The sequence below is a fragment of the Leopardus geoffroyi genome, chromosome B3 (assembly GCF_018350155.1).
Source record: "Leopardus geoffroyi isolate Oge1 chromosome B3, O.geoffroyi_Oge1_pat1.0, whole genome shotgun sequence".
NCBI classification, from domain to species: Eukaryota; Metazoa; Chordata; class Mammalia; order Carnivora; family Felidae; genus Leopardus; species Leopardus geoffroyi.
In genome coordinates this window covers 136,979,593-137,001,584 of record NC_059337.1, presented here as the reverse complement: position 1 = coordinate 137,001,584, position 21,992 = coordinate 136,979,593, and the positions used below count along the sequence as shown (strand labels likewise).

At 55.1% G+C, this 21,992-nt stretch overlaps 1 protein-coding gene and 1 long non-coding RNA gene across 5 annotated transcripts in view; one reads left to right on the top strand and one right to left on the bottom strand.

Annotated features, from left to right (window-relative positions):
- ASB2 (ankyrin repeat and SOCS box containing 2) overlaps positions 1–21,992 on the top strand; it is a 42,535-nt gene that overhangs the window by 9,346 nt on the left and 11,197 nt on the right. For 2 of the 4 annotated variants that reach the window (XM_045451937.1, XM_045451939.1), the window contains exons 2-7: positions 3,925–4,203; positions 11,149–11,238; positions 14,432–14,598; positions 15,407–15,562; positions 17,884–18,129; positions 21,072–21,243. In XM_045451937.1, coding sequence (XP_045307893.1) covers positions 3,998–4,203; positions 11,149–11,238; positions 14,432–14,598; positions 15,407–15,562; positions 17,884–18,129; positions 21,072–21,243 — 1,037 coding nt within the window. In that variant the 5' untranslated portion in view covers positions 3,925–3,997. Of the gene's footprint in view, positions 1–2,995; positions 3,267–3,924; positions 4,204–9,479; positions 9,905–11,148; positions 11,239–14,431; positions 14,599–15,406; positions 15,563–17,883; positions 18,130–21,071; positions 21,244–21,992 lie in introns of those variants that run through there. The other 2 variants (XM_045451938.1, XM_045451940.1) reach the window with 2 other exon arrangements.
- Positions 4,421–5,042, bottom strand: LOC123584245. Its single transcript, XR_006705278.1, has 2 exons — positions 4,917–5,042; positions 4,421–4,819 (listed from the first exon to the last, which is right to left on the bottom strand). It is a non-coding gene; the product is annotated as an uncharacterized LOC123584245 (long non-coding RNA).

The window sequence follows — 21,992 nt, the reverse complement described above, 5'->3', positions numbered from 1 at the left end:
CAGAATTTTCTTTATGTGTCTTTGGACAAAGCTAGGCTATAGATCCACCCTAAACGAGTCACTGGCCAAGGGGGTGAGATCATTCCAACTGGCTTGGAATAATCATGATTCATCCATGGGAAAGGGCACTCTGTTGTCTGAAGAGTTCTGCTCGGGCACTGCTCTGTTGTCTGTTGTTCTGCTGTCAGAGGAGATGGGGGAACTGGCTGTTGGGTAGGCGGTCATGAGGGTACAGTAAACTTTAACCAGGCATTCTCTTCCATGGCCTCGGGAAGAGGACCCAAGGTCAGGTCCACACATGAACTACTGACCACAGCCCAGAGGGAGAAGTTGTAGCAGCAGAATACTTCTTGGAAGAAACTAGGCAGGCATCCTGGAAGAAGAGGCACACTCGATCTGGGCCTTGAGGAGTGAGAAGGGATCCTGAGGAGTGCAGAAAGGAGGAAGATGAGTCGGCACAGCCCAAGCCAGGGCGCTGGGGTGGGAGCCGCAGGTGGGTTGGGGGAAAGGTGCGTCTTCGCCTTACCTGGAAGGTCAGGTGTGCTGGGGGAATGGGTGCAGGGAGAGTAAGAAATGGATTCAAAGGGCTGGAAGTCCCGGGCAACAGGTGCAGGTAGAGGAGGGACTTGGTGAGGTCTGGGGTGTGGGTCCTCAGAGGGGACGGTGGGTGGGTGGGGCTGGGACACCGCCGTGAAGGCCACTGCCGAGGCAGGCAGGAGGAGATCCAGGCCTGAGCCAGCCAGGATGGGTGGAGAGAGGCAGACAGAGGGGAGTGATAACCAGCGAGACTGATGCCTGTGTGCCGCTCGCTCACTGATCTGCTGTCTTCAGACCTGCAGCCTCCTCTAGCTGTGCTTGAAAAGCCCAGACCTGCTTAATAATAACTTTGCTAGTGCCGGATGGAGCAGTCGTTGTGACCCTCAGGGCTGTTACCAGAATTAGAAGGGTATCTATCAATATCAGGGTATTTTTTTTTTTATTTTTTTAATGTTTATTTATTTTTGAGACAGAGAGAGACAGAGCATGAACGGGGGAGGGTCAGGGAGAAGGAGACACAGAATCCGAAACAGGCTCCAGGCTCTGAGCTGTCAGCACAGAGCCCGATGCGGGGCTTGAACTCACGGACCGCGAGATCATGACCTGAGCCGAAGTCGGCCGCTCAACCGACAGCCATCCAGGCGCCCCTCCTGCTTTATTCTTTATTCTTCAGTTTTTCTCTTAAGTGGTGGTTTCCAGTCACCAGCAGAGCTTTTCAATAGAGGTGTCATCCCTGGGCCACACTCCCAGAGATTCTGACTTCATTGGTCTGAGACAGGGGGTCCCAAGCACCAATACTCTTTAAAACCTAGTTTGTATACTTTTTAATGATTTTATTTTTTTATTCTTTTTTAAAATTGCTATTATCCCTTTCCAATAGGCTCCATGCCCAACATGGGGCTTGAACTCACGACCCCAAGATCAAGAGTCGCATGTTCTGGACCGACTAGAGCCAGCCAGGCACCCCTACTTTTTAAGTAGATGTGTTATTGCAGTATGATGCACTCATAGAGGTGTGTAAATAAAGATCATGCTTGAACAGGTTCCTCGCAAAGAGGACCAACCATGTTACCACTTAGCTCAAGAAATACCAGGGGTGCCTGGGTGGCTCAGTTGGTTGAGCGTCCGACTTTGGCTCAGGTCATGATCTCGCGGTCTGTGAGTTCGAGCCCCGCGTCAGGCTCTGTGCCGACAGCTCGGAGCCTGGAGCCTGCTTCGGGTTCTGTGTCTCCCTCTCTCTCTGCGCCCCTTCTGCTCATGCTCTGTCTCTGTCTCTCTTTCTGTCTCTGTCAAAAATAAATAAACATTACAATAAAATTAAAAAAAAGAAATACAGTGTGGTTGGCTCCCCAGAAGTCTGGCCCATATGTCTTCCCAGTTAGTAACCACCAAAGGTCACCGTTGTGACTCCTGTCACCACAGTTTGGTCTTCCTGTGCTGGCACTTTGTATAAACGAGTCATGGATATATGCTCTTTATGATCCGACTTCTCTCGCTCGCTATGGTTTGTAAGAATCGTCCCATTGTGTGGAGTGGTGGTTTGTCTATCTTGTTGGTGCATCACGCGATACACCCCGACGTGGTCACCCATTCAACACTCAACCCATTCAAATGTTCAGAGACACTTAGGTAGTTTCCACTCAGTTTTCTTATGAATGACACTGCTATGAATATTTTGGGGCTTGTTTTATGGTGAATACATGTACATGGTTCTTTTGACCCTAGACTGGGACTGGAATTTGGGGGTCACAGGATGTGTTTGTTCAGCTTTAGCAAATGCCATCAATTTTCCAAAGGGCTTTTTACCATCTGATACTCCTACCAATGGTGGTGGGTGATCTGGTCGCTTCACATGCCCCTCCCCCCCCCACCCCCCAACCTTTGCTATTGCACATCTTTTCTATGTGGGCCATTCTGTTGGGTAGCCAGTGGCGTTGTATTAGGATCTTAATTTGAACGGCCTCCCAAACACTTGGGAAGTCCGGCATCCTTACATCTGGTTCTTGGCCACTTGGATATCCTTGGGCATCGGTTAGCTAGAGCCGCAAGGATGCTGTGTAACGAAGCACCCCAACTAAGCAGTTATTCTCATGTGGGTCTGCGGGTCACTGCAGCTGGGCTGACGTAGGCTTCCGGTTGCAGTCTTGGCTGGGAGGGGCTCCCCTGTGCGGGTTGGGCTCAGGCTGCCCCAAGTAGGTCCACTCTGGGGCCCAGCTAACGGGCAGCGGCTCCGGGGCGACACAGACCCACTGCACGTGCAGTAGCTGCTTTATCAGGTCTACCAATGTTCATTGGCCAGAGGAAGTCACAGGGCCAAGGCCGATCTCAGCGGGGAAGGGAACAGGGATACCCTTGCCTCTGGGGAGTGGGGAGTGAATATTTGCTACACAAACCAAATTATAGCACTGGTATTTGGGGTAGTTTTCAAACGGCCTCATGGGTTCTAATGTTCCGCCAGGGCTGAGAACTACTGACCTACAGTCACACTGCCTGTTCGCCAGTCAAAACAGAAAGCAGGCTTCGTCGATTTGACTTTATTTCCGAAAATGAGTTGATTCAACCAAAGTCCACTTCTCCCCGAGGCAATTTCTTTCAAGAAGAGAGTCCTTGGAATTCACACGGCAAATCGTTTTAATGATTGATTTTAACTAGATCCTGCGGACCCAAGGGGCAGGCGCATGTCTGATTGATCTCTTACATTGTCAGCCCCGGCCCAGCACAGAGACCAGGAGACGTGCTGGAATGGGAGGTTGTTGGAAGGAAGGAACATAGACATCGTGTGTAATCTCGGTGACAGCAGGGATTTTTGTCCGTTGGCATCATTGTTATATCGCCAGCGCTTAGAGGCGCACCCGACACGGAGTAGGTGCTCAATAAATACTCTGTCAGTTAGTGAAGCATGCATGCACGTGTAGACAAGCTGTCTGGGATGGAAAAATGAATGGTGGGCAAGCGGATGGTTGGTTGCATAGAGAAATGTAAGAGCGGGTGAATGGGAAGGTGGGTGGATACATGGACAGGTAGGTGGACAGATAGATCAGGGGACGGGTCACGATCGGTTGGATGGATGATTAGGCGGTTGGATAAATGGACAGATGTAGATGGGTAAATGAGGAGGTGGGTGGACAGATGGCTGCACGGGAGACTGAATCAACGGGCAGATGGGCGAACGATCGGATGGATGACTAGATAGGTGGGCGTGTTGATGAGCAGACGAGTGGATGGAGAGATGGGGAGCTGAATGGATGTTTGAGTGGATCACGTGACAAAATGAATAGATAAACAATGATCGTGAGCTTGCCAGAGGAAAGCACAGCCTTCCCTGCTGGTAAACATAACTCTCTTGCCAAACGGTTAGTGACCAGGATGGTTTCGGTCTTGTCACAGGGCTTTCTGACTTACTGCTTTCTCCTCCCCTCGGAGTGCCTCTTCTGGAGGCCGGGGTGAGAGGCAGAAGAGAATGACCATGGAGATCAGCGCTCGGGGCGGACAGCGTACCATTGGGAATGAGGAATACAGCCTGTATAGCAGCCTGAGCGAGGACGAGCTGGTCCAGATGGCCATTGAGCAGAGCCTGGCTGACAAGACTCGGGGCCCAACCACGGCTGAGGCCACTGTGTCCACACGAGCCAACCGCCAACCTGCCCATTTCTACCCATGGACCAGGTGAGCGAGGAGAAGCCAGCTAGGATACCCGTGAGGTGCAGATCCCAAACGCTGCTAACCCGAGACCAAAGCCTCCGTCTGTAGGGTACCTTTTTACAGCTTAAAGACTCAGGTTTGTTATCGAAACTTACCGAGGTTTGACAGGCCAGGCACTCTAGTAGGCGCTACACTCGTTTCGCCTCATTTAACCCTCTTAAAGACCTTCCAGGAGGCTCTCTGCTATATTCCCATTTTATAAACGAGGACACGGAAGCTCAGGGCTGGTAACTAGTCCCAGGTTGCACAGCTAGTAGATGGTGTTGCGGAGACTGGAACGATCCGGTTCCAAAGATCATGGCTCGGCTTTGTACCACTGGCTTTATATTTGAATGCGGTGGGGTTGATGTCCTGAGTCCTGAGCAGAGCTCCCCACCTTATCGATGCAGTCTTCCTGGGAAAACACGTCTGAGAAGCAAGGGACATTTGCCCAGCAAAGTCACCCATTCCTCCTTGGCTCTGGCTCCCCTGTCTCAGCAGGACCTCAATGGCAGGACCTCCTGGGGCAGCACCGTAGAAACATGATGGGAGCCACCCCCGAAGTTCCACACGGGCAATTCTGAATCTCCTCACAGCCACACTACACACAGAAAGACAAAGAGGTGAAATTAATTTAGGTGGAAAATATTATCATTGCCACGTGGCCTCAATAGGAAAATTACGAAGGAGACTTTGACGTTCTCTTTGTCCTACCAAGTCTTTGGAATCCAGTGTGCGCTTTGCCCTCACAGACCATCTCAGTTCAGGCTAGCCGCATCGCCACGGCTCACCAGCCACATGTGGACAGCACAGATCCAGAGGGTACCTTCTTTGCAGGAGGTGGGAACCAGAGAGGTAATCAAGCATTGGATCTTAAGATGCTTTGAGGAAGGAAAGCTGTGTTTAAAAATGCTCTGTTCCTCCCTGAATCCAGGTCAAGTCCGTATTTGGGGGGGGTGGTGGTGGGTGGAACAGTTATGTTCTGTGGCCTCAGGACACGGGCCTCAAATCTCATTGTCTCCAGGGGCGCCTGGCTGGCTCAGTCAGTGGAGTGTGCAGCTCTCAGGGTCGTGAGTTCGAGCCCCTGGTTGGGCATGGAGCCTACTTAAAAAAAAAAAAAAAATCTCATCGTCTCTAGCAGCCAGCTGACTTTCTGTGTGGCCTTGGGCAAGTCCCGTAAGCTCTCTTAGCAACAGGGGACAGACCGTCTCCAATATCCAGTCTCAGTTGACAGGGTTGAAGGTGGGTGGTGGTACCTCCCAGCCCTGTCCTGATGATAGCCACCAGGCGCTCCCCAAAGTGACTTTGGCCCTTGTTGAGGCTGGACCTCCTCTGCCAGGCAGGTTGGGCAAATACTCAGGCTGCCCTACACCGAGGAACCCCTTCTAAGGGGGAAGATGGGCAGCCTCCTTGGGCGGCGGGAAGGAGTAGGAGACACCAGGTTACTGGGCTGCACCTTGAGGGTGTCCCATTCTGGAACCCAGCCTTAGAAACAGAAGTGACTTCATGGCCGGTGCTCTGGGAGGCCCTGGTTCCTGTTCCGGCTGGTTCATCCTAAGTCAGACCACAAGTTCCTCTTTCTCAAGAGGAGATCAGATAGAGAGAACATCCCCTGGGGTATCTGCAGCCTTCTCCCCAGTGTGGGGGGGCCCCACCCCCCGGCCTCTTGGGGACACTTACAAACATTAGAACGGAGTGGGCTCGTGGGGTCCGGACCCTGACCTCCTCTTTCCTCTGGTGGGCAAGGAAGGACAGACCCACCATGGGACACAAACCCTTATCCAGCCTCCTGAGACAAAAGCTCTCACAGAGGAAGGGAAATGACTTACCCAGGGTCGCACAGCCATCACCTAGGTTCCAGGCACAAGTAATACAGGGGAGGGGATTGACCCTGCACCTTCTCACTCCTGATGGGAGCTGAAATCTCCCAGATTCAGCTCTGCCCTTTCATCTCTGGAAGACGGGCAGGCTTGGGTCCTGCTGGGGAAGCCCATGCCTCCCCCACCCCCCGCCCCGCCCCAAATGCACACTGAGTGCTTTCCATGCGCCCAGCACACAGCCTTTCAGCTAATCCTTCCAAAAGCCGCGCAAGGTGGGCATTTCTGGGCTCGATGTTATAAACGTGCGCACAGCAGGACCAGGAACAGAACCGACGTCTGTCCCGCTCTGCCGCTCAGACGCTTAACCAGCTCTGCCCATCCTGCAAAGGCCTCTTTCCGCGCCTCTCCTTCCTCCGCTTTGAAGTGGGGTTTGGGTCTCATTACAGCCACCTCCTACCCACAGAGTTTCAGGGTCCCCAATGGCAAGAGACACACCGGTTTGTGCCCACGTTCCCAGACATGGCGTTTCAAGAAGCACAGGACCCAGTAGAATCCTTTTATCCCCAAATAGCAGAGTCGCCATCCAAAGCCCAGAGCAGGTGTCGGGACAGGACATCATACATGTCCCAGGGCTCCACATGGCTGGCTCCTTCTCAATGGAAGGTCACCTCCTCAGCAAATCCTGCCTGATCACCCTTCCAGGTCAAACAGGTCTCCCCCTTACTCGCTCCCTTGGTTGTTTCCTTCATCGCCCCGACTATGACTTACAGTTTCTATGTACTTGTTTCGGCCACGAGGGCAGGGGCCTCACTCATCTTCCTTCCTGCGAAACCTCTTGTCTAGCACACAGCTCTTGACCCATAGCAACCACCAAATGGCTGTCTGTGAGCCACTATTGGGTGAATAAAGGGATGTATAGAAAGGTAGCAGAGTAGAGTGGAAAGAGAAGTGGGTTTGGAGGTTCAAATCCTTCTTCTGTTACATACTGGCTGTGTGACCTTAGGCAAGTTACTTAACCTTTCTGAGTCCCAACAATCCTATCCTTAAAATGGTAATAACAAAAACTTGCCTAGCCGACATGCAGTGTTCTTACGAAAAGCAAATAAAAATGGCAACTTCTTCACATCTCCCGGCTTGAGTTGACCTTCCCCCACCTCCTCTCTGAGCACCCAGAGCGCCCACGTCATGACCGCCTCTGTTTCATGGACAAGCTTTTGCATCACTATAAGAAGGCATTATCTGGCCTCCTGAGAGTGTCCCCAACTATACTATACAACCTCTTTGGGGACAGGGAGCAGATATTGCCTACTTTGGTATCCTCAGTGCCCGGCAAAGGGCTTAGATTGTTGTAGGTGCCCAAGAAATGTTTTGAGGCAAATAACTGCATTTCAAAACCAATAAAATGCTTTATAAATATAATTTATTGTTATCACCTTGTGACCAAAATGGCGACTGTGGACGCAAAGGTCAACTGAGACTTCGGGGTCCTAGAAATGAAAGCCAGATCCACCTCCCAGAGAAAATATAACGTCCCCTTCTAAAGCCATTTTTTTCCAATTTGCTTCTCTCCCACCACGATGTAAGGGATGAAGTCAGAAACATGCATAGGGATCATCTGCTGAACTTTGGCCCCCTGAGGGCTCCCTGAAGGGCAGACCCAACTTCCCATCCCATGGAGAAGTAGGGTTCATGCAGCCATGACCCAGAGAGCCCAAGGTTACGATGATGGACCAGCCCACAGTGGGCCCAGGAATCTGGGTCTTCCCAGTCTTTAAACTTCTGCACGTTTTTTTTTTTTTTTTTTTTTATTTAAAAAAAATTTTTTTTCAACGTTTATTTATTTTTGGGACAGAGAGAGACAGGGCATGAACGGGGGAGGGGCAGAGAGAGAGGGAGACACAGAATCGGAAACAGGCTCCAGGCTCTGAGCCATCAGCCCAGAGCCCGACGCGGGGCTCGAACTCACGGACCGCGAGATCGTGACCTGGCTGAAGTCGGACGCCTAACCGACTGCGCCACCCAGGCGCCCCAACTTCTGCACGTTTTTAAGGTTACATTTCTAAGACGACAACGGAGGAAAGCATAAAGTAGAAATTTGTTTGGGTTGATGTGTGCACAGCTGCAAAGAATTCAAATCAAACCACCCACACCGACCGTGCTCTTAGGAGGTGCAAGGTGCCTTCCTGGCACCTGGATGTGAATCAGGCCTCGTCCCTCTCCTCCCCAAGTTTGCAGTCTAACAAGAGTCCCAGATGTACACAATGGCCCAACAGGAAGGGCACAGCAAAGAGGCTTGCCTCAGTTTCAGAAGGACACAGAGAGGGTCGATTCCCTTAGTCAAGCAGGTGAGTTTTGCAGGATGAATAGGAGTTCGCGAAGTAGGCTGGAGGAAGCAAACCTCTTTGAACCTCTGGTTTGAGCCACCGGTGTTCAGCCGGGTCCAGCCGAATTTAATGCCCTCCCTGGGGTTGTCAGCTCTCAGAGAAGTTGGGGAGCCTTGTCATTGCAGCCCAGGTCCCCACTCTCCCTGAGCCTGACCCGTGTCTGGAGTAGGGTCCAGGACTTTTGGTGACAGTCCTGTACTCCTGACCCCCCGAGCTGCCGCCTACGTGAAGGACAGGGGCCCTACCTGGGCCTCTTCCAGGGCACGACCTTTGCCCACATCCTGCCAGGTTTCTCTTACCTCTGATGACTAACCCCGGTGGTTTTCTCTGCTGGGAATTCCCCCCCTGCCTCGGGGCTGAGGGGAAGTGGGGCCCACAGCCTTGACCGGACGGGCTCCCCATGTAGCGTGAGGCTCAGCTCAGCACTCGGTTGCTCTGAGCGCTTGCCCTGCCCATCCCCCTAAAGCCGAGTTCATGACTGACCACAGGGTTCCCGGAGGAGTCCCTGCTCTCTTTCCCCCCTCCCCAGAGACTCTATGGTCTGCATCCCGGGCCCTGGCACAAGGCTTGGGACGGAGCAGGGAGTGGGAAACTCTTGTTGCGCGGGACTCGGTCTGCCTGCTTCCTCCTCTGCGAAGCGGGAACAACATCCAGCTGGTGGGGAGGACAGAAGTGAGGCGAGGCCCTGCATGGTCGTGAGGGACATCCCCGTCACCACAGCTGTCACCCCCAGCCGCCTCGCCGTCCCTGTCTTGCTGTCGTCATTTTGCCATCAGAGATAGTCCTGGTCTTAGGGTGGTGTGATGGGTTTTTATTGGCGCTTATCATCTTGCTAAAAACATCCTGACAGCAGTAACACACGGGCCAGTGATGAAGGTGGCTGGGACTCCAGGATCCTGCGCAGACAGAGACCCAGAGCTTTGTCAGGACCACACAGTGGGGGGGGGGGGGGGGGGGTGCTGCGAGCTGGGCCCCAGGCCGCCTTCCACCCTGCCCAGCATGCTCCGCTTTCCGGGGGGTGGAGAGGGGCCTCGGCAGGGCCAGGCTTTGCACAACCGCCCCCTTCCCAGGATGTGGTCTCTTAGATCTGTTTGACACGCAAAGTTTCCACGTGAGTTCATTTCAGCAAAGGCTCTGCAGCTACAGAAGCAGTGGGGAAACCCCCCCCCCGTCCGGTCGCACCTCCACATCTTACAAATGAGGAAACTGAGGCACAAAGGGGGGCGGGGGCTTGCTCAAAGTCGCATGGCCGGTCAGAGTAGAGCCCTTAGAGCCAGAGACAGGATGAAGAGGCAGGAGGCAGGGGCATCAGGACCTCTGCAGACAGACCTGAGTCGGCCTCTGCTCTGCTCAGCTGCGTGCGAGCCCAGGGCAGTGACCCACCTCCCGGAGCCTCAGTTTACCCGTCTGTCAAGGGTGAGGACGTTGGTACCCGCTCTAGAGGACTGATGGATGGGCGCACACAGGTGGTGGTCGGGAAAGGTGAGTAGTAACACTCAGAAGAGCACGGAGGAAGGCAGTGACAGTGAGGAGAATGAAGGTGGCCGGGCTGGCGGTCCCCCCACGCGGAAATGGCCAAAGCAGAGCAGGCCGGCTTCCTTGCCTTGTCTCTGCCCCCCCTCCACCATGACCTGGCCTTGCTGAGGGCACCCACAAAATCTGCAGGTTCTGGCCTATCTTGGAGGAGCACGGGTCTCCTCAGGGTCACAGTTCCAGCACCTGCAAAAACCACAGGGTGCTGGTCACACGTAGCAATGTCCTCAGTCCCACGGGGCACCCCCGAGGGGTGCGGGGGAACCAGGCCAGGCCTCCTGGAGTGTCCATGGCGCCTGGCACCCCAATCGATTGGATCTGTGGCGTGGCCACCACACCCCCTTTCACCCCTCCCATCCTCACCAAAGCCCAAGGGGGTGGGGAAACTGAGGCTCGGAGAAGTGAAATCATGATCAAGTTAGTGGCGGATGCGTGCCGAGCAACCCTGTGCCTGGACCCCAGCTGAGCTCACTCGCTCCAGCCTCACGGCTTGCGACACTGGGTTATGCAGAAAACTAAAACCCAGAAAAGCTCAACCGGTCTGAGGTCACAGGGCCGGAGAGTGCCAGAGTCTGGATTTGAACCTGTGTCCGTCTGACTCCAAGCCCTGGCCCCCCCGATGGCCTTTTGCTGTAACTTCTGTCCTGCGTGTTCCTGGGACAGCAGGACCCCCTAACGAGGACCCGGCGAGGCGGATGCGGGAGTCCAGACCTGGTTTGGCTTCCCAGCCACGCTCCCTTGTCCCCCCGACAACCTCCAAGAACCTCTTGCCCATCCCTGTTGGGACCCAGCCTGGCCAGCCCGAGACTGAGCCCCTTCCATCCAGGGACCTGCCGCTGACTCTTCTCACATCCTCTCTGGTGAAGAATGTCACCTTGCTTCGTATCTGCCTCCTGCGGGGTTGGCTGGGGAGGGGGCCGTGGGGGCGGGGATGAGGTTAACCTCATTGTTGTCTTATATGGTCATTTAAATCTCCCAGGGCTTCCTCCAAGGGCCAAAAATAATCCAGAGACACAGCAGCTGTGTCCAGCACACAGAGAGGACCCGGCCATCTGCTTTGGTTCAGAGCCCTGTGTCTGTCTGTCAGTCTTTCCCCTTGCGATCCCTCCATCCTGGATCCTGCCTCCGGCCATGACCCGCTTCTCTTATGCAGAGTATTTTTCCCTCTTTCACTCCTGCCCTGCACCCTCCAGGTCGACTGTGCCTCCTGAGAACTCGCCTGCCTCGGGCCCCATGGGCCTGTTCCAAGGGGTCATGCAGAAATACAGGAACTCCCAGCTGGCGTAAGTGACCCCCAGCCCCCGAGACCGTGCAAGTTCACTCTTCCACCTAGGGTTAGTGGGGGGTGGGGAGTGGGAAGCAGACCCCAGGAAGGGGGGCATCCTGGAGGGACCTCCCGGGCACACCACTCCCACGTGTGTCCCCCCTGAGACCCAGCTGAGCTGAGCTTAGCAGTCACAGACTCAGTTCAAGACTGTCAGCGGGGCTGTGCCTGTGACTGAGCCCGCAATGCCCCCCACGTGGGCCCCGGGGGACGGAGCAGCCCCGTGGAAGACGGCCCTAGGACCCCCCCCACCAAAAGCCCAGAGGAACTCCGAGCCGAAGCTGATGAGTCAGCTGCACCTTCTGTTTATCTCAGTTTCCCCCCTGCGTCACCGTGGGTGTATCTGAGCATATCTACAACGCTCACGCCCGTGGTCTTTGTTTTGCCTCGTTGCCTGTATTTGTTCAGTGCCAGGCGGTAAAATCCAGAAATAATCTGGGCTGCAGGAGGGGTTCTGTGTGCCTGGCACCAGGGTGCTGGGCTAGGTGCGTCCTTGGAAAACAGATCCGTGCTGCCCCTTCTCCGCCCCCCTGTATCGACCCCAGAAGCAGCTAAAAGCAAAAGAGGGGCCCCCCGTCGCGGGAACTCCTATCTCCTTGCTCCAATTATGTTGCAGAGAGGGGAGGAGGCAATGGGCCAGTGTTTTGAGTCTCTTCCCAGCTCTTTTCAAACCTTGCCACCCCGGCTTCCTTGGTGCTGTGGGTGGAATTCTGACGGTCTGGAAAAGGGGGCCCCAGACTCCGGTCTCGGCACTGCTGCCCCTTCCTGTGTGGCTGCCTGTGAGTCGCTGTCCCTCTCTGAATCTCCCTTCTCTGTGAGAGAAGGTTGGAGAGGACAGAGCGGCCTCCGGGGTCGTGTCTAGCTCCTCGGCCTCTGATGGTCTGACGCCCCCAGCAGCCTCCCCCTACCTCAGGGCGGGGTTTTGGCTGAGTTCCTAGAGCTGCAGTCGGCATGTGCGCCCGAGAGCTTCAGGGTCCTTGCACCACAGCTGGACGAGAGCCAGGCTGGGCGGCAGGTCCTGGGAGTGTTCTCATGAGACTGCGCATCCCCCACCCCCCGCCCCGTCCACGAGAACAGCCAGCCCTCCTCTCTTCCCCTTCAGCTGGGGTCCCACGGGAGACCCGCCAGGGGAGCCGGGATACACACCCGGCCAGGCTCTTCCTGACGCCAGCAGGGGCTGCTCTGGCCGCTCGTAAGAAGAACTCACCAAGGTGGTAGTGATGGCGTTGATGGGGACTTCGGGGCTTATCTGGTCAGTTGCCCAGTTTGCTCGTGGGTCTGTAACTTAACCGGCATCTGTGCTCTGAAGCTATTAATAACCCGAGGGGCTGAAAGTCAGGAGGAAGTGCCGCTCACGACGGAGGAAGCAGCTGGGAGGGTCAAGGGGCCGGACCCGTGGACCCTCGGGGCCCATCCTGCCCCCTGACGTGGGTGAGCGCCCTGGGAACAAGGCCTGCCTCCGGTCTCACCTTCTCCATCTAGGAAATGGGAGCACTTATGCAGAACATTCCCCAGGAGTGGATCTGGGACTCACAGCTGTCCTGGTCCTCACTGACGCAAGGGTGGAGGGAAGGGAGCTCAGTGAAGGAATGAATGAATGAATGCATGAGTGAAGTAGCAAAGAAGTTGTCATTCATAGTAGCCCTGAAATCTCTCGGACAGTCAGAAGTTTAAGACTGTGCAGGCTTCATATGTATTAGTCCTTCAAGGATGGAAGTCTTTCAGCAGCTAAAGCTTCTAGGGGTGAGGGTAAAGGGTGAGGAACAAGGAAGGGAAGACCCCAGAGACATGCTCACTGGAAAGAGCCCCCCTCTGAGGGGTTCTGGTCTCAGAGCTGCTTGATGTGCAAACTGGCCCAAAGGTTCCCGGTAAATGCTAGCACACTGCACTGAAACAGCTCCCACGGGGTCAGCTATCCATCCGTCTGGGGGCCGGCACTGTCTGCCCGAATCCTCTTGGTAGACGTGGTCTCGGTGTAACATTAAATGCAGCCCTGCAAGGCGCAGGGACAGAGGGCTTCCTTCCCTAATTTTCTTTTGGCCACCAAGGAGCCCCGTCTGAAAGAGACCCTCGGTTTCCATCCGTGGAAGTGAACGAACCTGCCATGTGTCGTAGACTTTCCCCACGTGGTGCCCACTTGGAGATAAAGGCGTGGAAGGACCCCGGGTCCTGGGCTGCTCGCAGGGGGACCAAACACTGGCAAGGCTCGACCAGAGCCCCCACATTTACTTGTATAGGCCAGTTTGTCCTCCAAATGCACAAAGGAGGCCGTTGCAAAGAATGTTTTGAACAAGATACAAATAAAATTCCCAAAGAAGCAAGCAAAATGCTAGTAGGGGAGAGGTCATCTTTTTGGAAACGGAAGGAAATAGAAGAGATGAAGGAGTGAAATAATCATTAGGTTCTGGAAGTTTCCTTCCTTCCTTCCTTCCTTCCTTCCTTCCTTCCTTCCTTCCCTCCTTCCGTCTTTCCTTCCTCTTCCTTCTTCCTTTCTCTCCTTCCTTTCCTCTCTGCTTTTTTTCTTTCTTTCTTTCTTTCTTTCTTTCTTTCTTTCTTTCTTTCTTTCTTTCCTTCTCTTTCTTTCTTTCCTTTCTTTGAATATTTATTGAGTACCTATTATGGACCAGACACTGAGCTAGGCCCTGAGAATGAAATCATGAGAGATGGAAGAAATAAAGGCACCGTCCTTGTCTTCCTGGGACTCATAGCCCAGCGGGGGACACAGATAGCATCAAATAACTGTTCAGAGACACGCAAAGGCCAGTGGTTACATGAGGGCTTATGACCAGACGCAGGGAGAGGCTGACCTGGGCCTGCGGGCCGCGCTTGACAGGCCTGAGGAAGCTGTGATGGATAACTGGTGGATGGATAAGCCAGAGGGGCCAAGGTCAGGGCCAAGGTCGGGGCTGAGTTCCAGGGCACGCCCATGTGGTTTAGGAAGGATTATTCTCCTTATTGAGGAGGACACTGCCGGCAGGGGGCTGAGCACCTGTTCCAGACCAGCAGGGGCCAAGCAGGACTGAGCGTCCCACAGCCAGCACTGCCCCCGGCCACCAGCAGCCCCGCGTTCCCTCTCCCTGTGGGGAGAAAAGCGGCCCGCCCCTCCTCTGCCGCCTGGGTCCTGAGGAGTGCCCCGCCCCTTGCTGTCACAGGCCTGTGGACCCAGTACTGAAGGCCATCAAGGAAGGTGATGAAGAGGCCTTGAAGGCTATGATCAAGGCAGGCAAGAACCTCGCAGAGCCCAACAAGGAGGGCTGGCTGCCGCTGCATGAGGCGGCCTACTACGGCCAGCTGAGCTGCCTCAAAGCCCTGCAGCAAGGTGAGGCCGCAGCTCCGGGAGCAGCCAGGGCTGGGAACAGGACTGGGGGTGGGGCTCCTTCTTTTCCGGAGCGTCAACTGTCTTGGGCAGGGGGAGGGTGAGAGGCAAGATTCTTACCCCTGTGGCAGAGTTAAAGTCACCACGCTGGGAGAGAAAAGTGGCTTGTCCCCACCCGCCCTGCTGACACCGCTCTGGGCCTTTCAGGACAGCAGAGCCTAATTCCTAGAAAAGGAGTGGGGGGAGGGCTGACTTTTGGGAGAGCCACTGCCAGCTTGTTCCAGAATGTTCCAGGGGCTGATGTGGTGTGGAAAATACTGCAGCTGTGCCTATGCCCCGCCAAGGCTGTCCCCCACAGCTGTGGGAACCTGGGCAAATCATGCCTCCTCTCGGAGCCTTGCCTTGCCCCCAAGCCAGATGTGGATAAGGTAACACTTGCGGACAGGACTTACCTCTGCCCTGAAGGAGCATGAGCCCCAGACAGCCCGCCATACACTAGGGCAGAACCAGTTGTAGGAGACGGAGCTTCTGGCCGTGGCTGGTGGGAAAGGACAGGGTCATTCAGAGACGGAGAGGGGTTCAACCAGGGAAAGCTTCCCAGAGGAGGTGGCATCTAAGCTGAGATAATACACGTGGGAAGCTGAAACAGCCCCGTGAGAGCAACGGAGTCCAGGGCCAAAGGATGGATGGTATATTTAGGTGGATGCCACACATGTCTGTCGTTGGAATTGGGCAGAAATTGGGGCCACCTTTGTGTTGGGAAGGTGGGAGCGTCTTCCCACTTCACGAACTCTCTGTCTGTTCTTCCCAGCATACCCTGCAGTCATCGACCAGCGCACCCTGCAGGAAGAAACGGCCCTTTACCTGGCGACGTGCAGGGGACACCTGGACTGCCTCCAATCCCTCCTCCAGGCTGGCGCCGAGCCTGACATCTCCAACAAGTCCCGAGAGACCCCGCTCTACAAAGGTGAGCCCCCCCACAGTGGGCTTCCCTGGGGAAGGGTCCAGAGGGTAGGTGGGCAATTGGGAACATCGCTCCCAAAGTGCATAACTCCCTCCCTAGCCCCCCTTCTCCCCAGCCAGGGGTCTCCTGTGAAGGGCGGATGTCTACGGGCCACACTACCCAAGTCCTCCTGTGGGCCCGGCACGCCGAGGAGCGCTGAGGGCCCAGAAACAAAAAGCTGTGATCGGTGCCCCAGCGCCCTCCCAGCCCAGTGGGCAGCGACACACAGACAACATAACAGCCAGGCAACAAAGAGCTCGGCATGATGCACCCGGGAGCATCGGGGAGGGCTCTAGCGTTGGGGGTGAGCACCCACAAAAGGGGGCGTCGGAGCTGAGCTGGAACAGGAGGCTGTGTCCAGCTGGACAAGCAGAGGGAACAGCATAGGCAGAGGCAAAGAGGTATGAAAGAAAATCTGTACCTCTGGGACATTTAAAACAAACCAGAAACTTAGCCTGGCTCATTCAATACATCACCCGAGGACACTGGCATCTCTAGCGAAATCTGAATCATCCTAATAGCTGGTATTTACTGAGTGTTTACTCTGTGCCACGCACTGTTCTTTAATTTAACCCTAATACCCATCTACATAGGAGATGGGCATTACATGGGAGGTATCTCCATGTTATAGATGAGGACCTAAGGCACAGAGACATGAAATGAGGCACCCAGGATTTCGCATATGCTAGCAAGGGGCAGACCTGGGATTTAAACTCAGCAAGCTAGCTGCCTCATAGTTCATATGCTGAACTATGACGTTATAAAGCGTCCAGTTCATGCCCACGGGCTTAAGCAATCAGGCTTGGGTCTTGCACATACAAATATGAGAGGGTCTTTACACTTTGAAAAACGACAGACATCCCTGCTTTCCCGTGTGACTGGTATCCAGTACCTGGAATATTCCACGGGAAGCAGGTGCCTGGCAGCTGGTAACTGGGTCCGCTGTAGACCCGAGATGGGAGTGTTTCTCAGAAGTCGTGTCTGCCCGGGCACCAGAGCCATCACCTAGAGGCCGAGCTGCCCAAAGGGAGCTTCCCGAGCACTGGGCAATTCTCAGCCGAGGCTTGGGCCCTGGTGCTGAGTGCACTTCTCCCACGTGCCAAGTACTGTGCTAGAGTGTTCCATGCACTCCCTCACCCAGTACTCTCACAAGGTCCTCTCAGGAAGGTTTTATTATCTCTGGTTGACAGGTGAGAAAACCAAGGCTTGGAGAGGTGGGGAGCTTTGCCTGGGGTCCTGTTTGAAACACTACCCAGGAAGCCCCCTTTCTCTTCTTGCCCTCACCCCTGCCTGACTCGAAGAAGTGGTTAATTTAGACAAGAGCCCAGCAGCCTCCCTGGTGATAACCCTGGACCAGAGCCAACAGTGCATTTAGGTTCTAGAAAGCAATGAGGCTTGGGGCGCCAGGGTGGCTCAGTCCGTTAAACATCCGACTTGGGCTCAGGTCATGATCTCACGGTCTATGAGTCTGAGCCCCGTGTCAGGCTCTGTGCTGACAACTGGGAGCCTGGAGCCTGCTTCGGATTCTGCGTCTCCTTCTCTCTCTACCCCTTCCCCACTTGTGCTCTGTCTCTGTCTATCAAAAATAAATAAACATTAAAAAAAAATAAAAATAGAAAGCAATGAGGCTTAAGAGGGAGGTGTGAGCAGTTCGAGAAGACTCGACAAGACTTTGTCTTGTACGCAGAAGACAGATTTTACCTCAGTTTAAGTGTGTAGCCTGAGGAAGGGCTTTGAGCAGGGCTTCTGGGACCCTCCACCTCTCCTGGCTCTGGTGATGGAGAGGACTGCGGCCTGTAGTGCTGGAGAGGGAGAGGAGTCAGGGACACCCTGGAACATTCCAAGGGACAGAGACGCTGGGCCTGCTTGCCTGAGTTTGAATCCCTGTTCTGCCACTATCTGTGTGACCTTGGGCAAGTCGCTTAACGTCTCTGTGCCTCATTTTCCTCCTCTGTTGGAAGGGGGATGATAGCACTACATCCTTTATAGGTGACTGGGAGAATTCTATTGGAGGGGCCCAGAAAGTGCTTTGAACAGAGTGCCTGCCACCTAATCTGTGCTACATACACCAGCAAATATTACTGCTATGAGTAGGACTGTTATTTTAGGTGTGCATCCTGGGTAAAGTGCAGGGACTGGAACTCGGGACAGACCCAGTGGATGTCTGTTGACGGAACGTCTGGCAGACGAACGGGTGAATGGACAAATAAATGAATGAAGTCTCGGCCGGCCGGGTCCGGCCAGGGCCCTGCTGACCACCTCGTTTCTTTGTGCCTGGGCTGCAGCCTGTGAGCGCAAGAACGCGGAGGCAGTGAGGATGCTGGTGCAGTACAACGCGGACACCAATCACCGCTGCAACCGAGGCTGGACGGCTTTGCACGAGTCTGTTTCTCGCAACGACCTGGAGGTCATGGAGATCCTGGTGAGCAGAGGCGCCAAGGTGGAATCCAAGAACGCCTATGGCATCACCCCCTTGTTCGTGGCCGCCCAGAGCGGGCAGCTGGAGGCCCTGAGGTTCCTGGCCAAGTACGGTGAGTGCTAAGGGTCCCCGGGTCACGTAGCCCCCAAGGGGCAGCGCCGGGGAGGACCTCAGACGTCTAAAGGGAGGCAAGCGTAGGTCATACTCTGACCTGGGAATAGCATCCTCTTGGAGCCCTGTGTTGAGAAGGGATCTGAGGCTGTGTGGAAGCTCGTTGGGAAGCGTGTTGAGATCCACCAGCAACGCCTGCAACGAGGCACAGGCCGGGGCGGGAGGAATGGCGTGAAACACGTGCCGTCGCTAATCTAGCCCAACATCCTCATTTTACGAATGCGGAATCGGAGGCCCAGGAAGGGGAAGTGACTTATTTGCAGTCACGTAGCAAACTGGTGGTGGAACAAGCCAGACCCCGGGTCTCCTGACTTCAACTACTTCTCTTTCCACCCACATCACACCTCAAGGCCAGGAGGAACCTCAGACAGCACTTAGGTCACCTCCTCAGTGTACATGTGATGAAACCAAGGACCAGGATGGGGAAGTGATTTGTCCAAGGTCTCGCCGCGAAGTAGTGGAGGAGTTGGGATTTGAACCCGGGTCTTGGCACTCTCTGCCCGTGGAAAATCTTAGTCACGTTATCGGGAGAAAATAAAACAAGGTTGCCCGCATCGTGAACAGAAGACCCCGGGACAATGGGAGGCACTGTTCTGGCTAAAGGGTGTTGTCATTCCATTCCGTTCTTCCCCGAGAGAACCCCTTCGATTTCTTTTCTCTCTCTGTGGGAGGCGAACCTCCCTCCCTCCCGACAGAGAGGCCAGGAGCGAGCCAGACCCTCGGGCTGAGCTGAAGTAATTGGTTGAGGCCCTTCTGTGTTAAGCGCGAGCACAGGATGGGCTAATGGGGTTTTCTCCATAGCCGAACGAGGTGGAGAGTGTCCTCATCCCATTCAGTAGATAAGGAGACTGAGGCTCGGAGAGGAGAAATGGTTGGTCACATCAGAGCCTGGGTTCCAACCACACGCATTTGACTCCAAACTGCATGCTTCCATGCTACCCCAGGCCTCGAGAATTACCATCGTGGGACTTTGCTTGGATAAACATCCACTTACTCAGCACGCGCCTGAGCAGTTGAGAAAACAAACCCAGGGCCCTTCCTTGTAGCCAGGGACAAATCTGGACCGACCCGCATGAGAACAAAGGAGCACGGGCAGGGTCCTGGGAGCCCAGGCAAGGAGGCTGGGCAAAGGGCAGGGTGCTCAGCCGGCAAGGGGAACCGGCCGACTCTGAACATCTGTCCAGCTCTCCTGCCGACAGTCTGAGTCAGGGTCTCACTCCCTTTGTGGGCTGAGTCCATTTTCAAGGCCAAATATTTTTCTTGTGAGAGCGGGCGGCTTTGCTGGCGGGGTCCAGGCTTCCAGGGAGCCTGGCTTCAAGAGCTTGGACCCGTTCACTGGCTTTCCCTCGGGGGTGGGGGGGGGGTGGCGGGCAGAACCAGCCTCTGTGCCCCAGCCCTTCCGTCCTGGAGAACCGGCCTTTGCGGAGTACCTTCTCTGTGCCCAGCACTGTGCAGGGAGATTGTCTTCGTTTCTTTGGGCCACTGTAACAGAATACCATACGCCGAGGGGCTTACAGCCGCAGGTGCTTATTTATCACGGTCCCAGAGGCTGGGAAGTCCAAGATCAAGGTGCCGGCAGATTCGGTGTCTGGTGAGAGCCTGTTCCTAGTTCACAGACGGCCACCTTCTCCCTGGGTCTTCACGTGGTGGAAGGCGCAAGGCAGCTCTTTGGGGTCTCCTTTGTAAGGGGACTAGTCCCACTCATGACAACTCCACCCTCGTCACCTGGGCACCTCCCAAAGGCCCCACCTCCTAACACCATCGCGCTGGGGATCAAGTTTCCACCTGGGAATTTTGAGGGGACACAAACATCCAGTCCATAGCAGGTAGTAACAGGTTTTATCTTCTTAAAGCAACACTGACTGGTAGGCCCTATTCTTCCTGGTCTACAGATGGGAAAAGTGTGGCCCCTAGGGGCTGCCCGAGGCCACAGGGCTTGCAAGCCCTGAAAAGAAACGGCAGCTAGTTCTCGTCTCTTTCCACTAGACCAGAAATCAGTTACCAAAATTGAAAATTACCAGAAAGCCTGAGATAAGCAGAATGCCCAGGCAGAGCAGAGCTGTGGTTAACGGATGCTTTTGACTTCAGCCCTTACTGACACTTTCCTGCTGTCTCAGCTCTCTTTCCTTCCAGAATACGGAGGGACTGGTGAAGAGACCGTACCTCTTTTCTCAGAGAAACCCATGGGGCTCTGAGAAGGAGATGGGGAAGTTGTATATGAGGCTGATAGGGTCTGTCCCCGAGTCCTTATCTCTCAGCATGCTGTAGTGCCCTCTTCAGAGGGGACAGGAAGCAATCCCTCTCTTATTCCTTGCGGTGGAGGGCGGAGGAGGACAAATCCCAATTAAGGCGGTTCTTGGGGTCTTTCTTTATTAGGGGGCTCTGCGCTCCTAGAGCTGGGTGCTTCCTCAGAACAGGGTCTGGATGCTTTCACATGGAGCGAGGGGGAAGAGCATGGCCTCTGCCATCAGACCAGCTGCCGGGGCTTCCGCTGTCAGACCCCCCCCCCGGTCTGACACTTATGACCCCCGGGCTCCGCACTTATGACCCCGGCGGCCTGGGGCAAGTTGCGTGGGTCCTCTGTGCTCAGTGTCCTCGTCTGCAACACGCACGTAAGAGCTGTGACTGACTGCGTGGAGTGACGCCGTGGATGCAAAGAGAGAGAGAGCTCCCCTACGGCAGGGTGCCTGGCGCGTAGTAAGTGCTCAGGAAATGCCGGCAGCAGCGAGGCAGCTGTTCATTTCCGAGAGCGCCCCCCCCCCCCCCGCTCCAGTCTCAGGGTCGCAGAGTGGTTGTTACATGATCCAATGCGCCACGGCGGTTGGCACCGTGCTTGACAGTGACCGCCCTGGTCACTCCTTGATCTGCCTTCTCCTTGGCCAGGCGCCGACATCAACACGCAGGCCAGCGACTGCGCGTCCGCCCTCTACGAGGCTTGCAAGAACGAGCACGAGGATGTGGTGGAGTTTCTGCTGTCGCAGGGCGCCGATGCCAACAAGGCCAACAAGGACGGCATGCTCCCGCTGCACATCGCCTCCAAGAAGGGCAACTACAGGTCAGCCCGGGCCCTGCCACCGATGCTCGAGGCTTCCCCGCCTCACCCACGCCGCTGGAGCGGGGGCCCCATGGGACCAGGGGGGCTCAGGAGGGGTCAGGGTGGAGGGCGCCTTCCAGGTGGAAAGGAGGAGACTCCCCAGTAGTCGGCAAGCTTGAGCGCGTTGCCCGATTAACCTTCTTCACCCTCTGACTACTGTTAACAATCCTTTTAACACATCTCTGGAGGTAGATGCCTTTACCTCCATTTCATCACACGAGGAAGCTAAGGCACAAAGAGGTCAAGTGACTTGCCCGAGGTCACACATCTTGCAGGCGGCGAGAACTGACCCGCTACAAAAGTCGCTTCTACGGGAATTGCACTCAGGGGGAAGGATAGGAGTCGGGGCCAAGGGATATTTCTGTTGGGGGTGCAAACGTAACCTCTGAGGGGGTGCCTGGCCGGCTCGTCAGTAGAGCATCCAGCTCTTGAAATTAGGGTCATGAGTTCAAGCCCCACGCCGGGCATGGAGCCTACTTAAAAAAATAAAAATGAAAAAGATAGCCTCTCAGGCCGTTAGCAAGCACGTAGGGGATACATCCAATAATCTGAATAGTGCCAATGATAGTAGCTAGGCTTTATTGAGCACTTACTATCTGCTGCACACTTGGATTAAGACGAGAGAAGCTTAAGTTCTCCGGGAGTGATCTCGGGGGAGGGAAGACACACACACACGAACTCATGACATAATGGAAGAGTGTGGAGAGCTG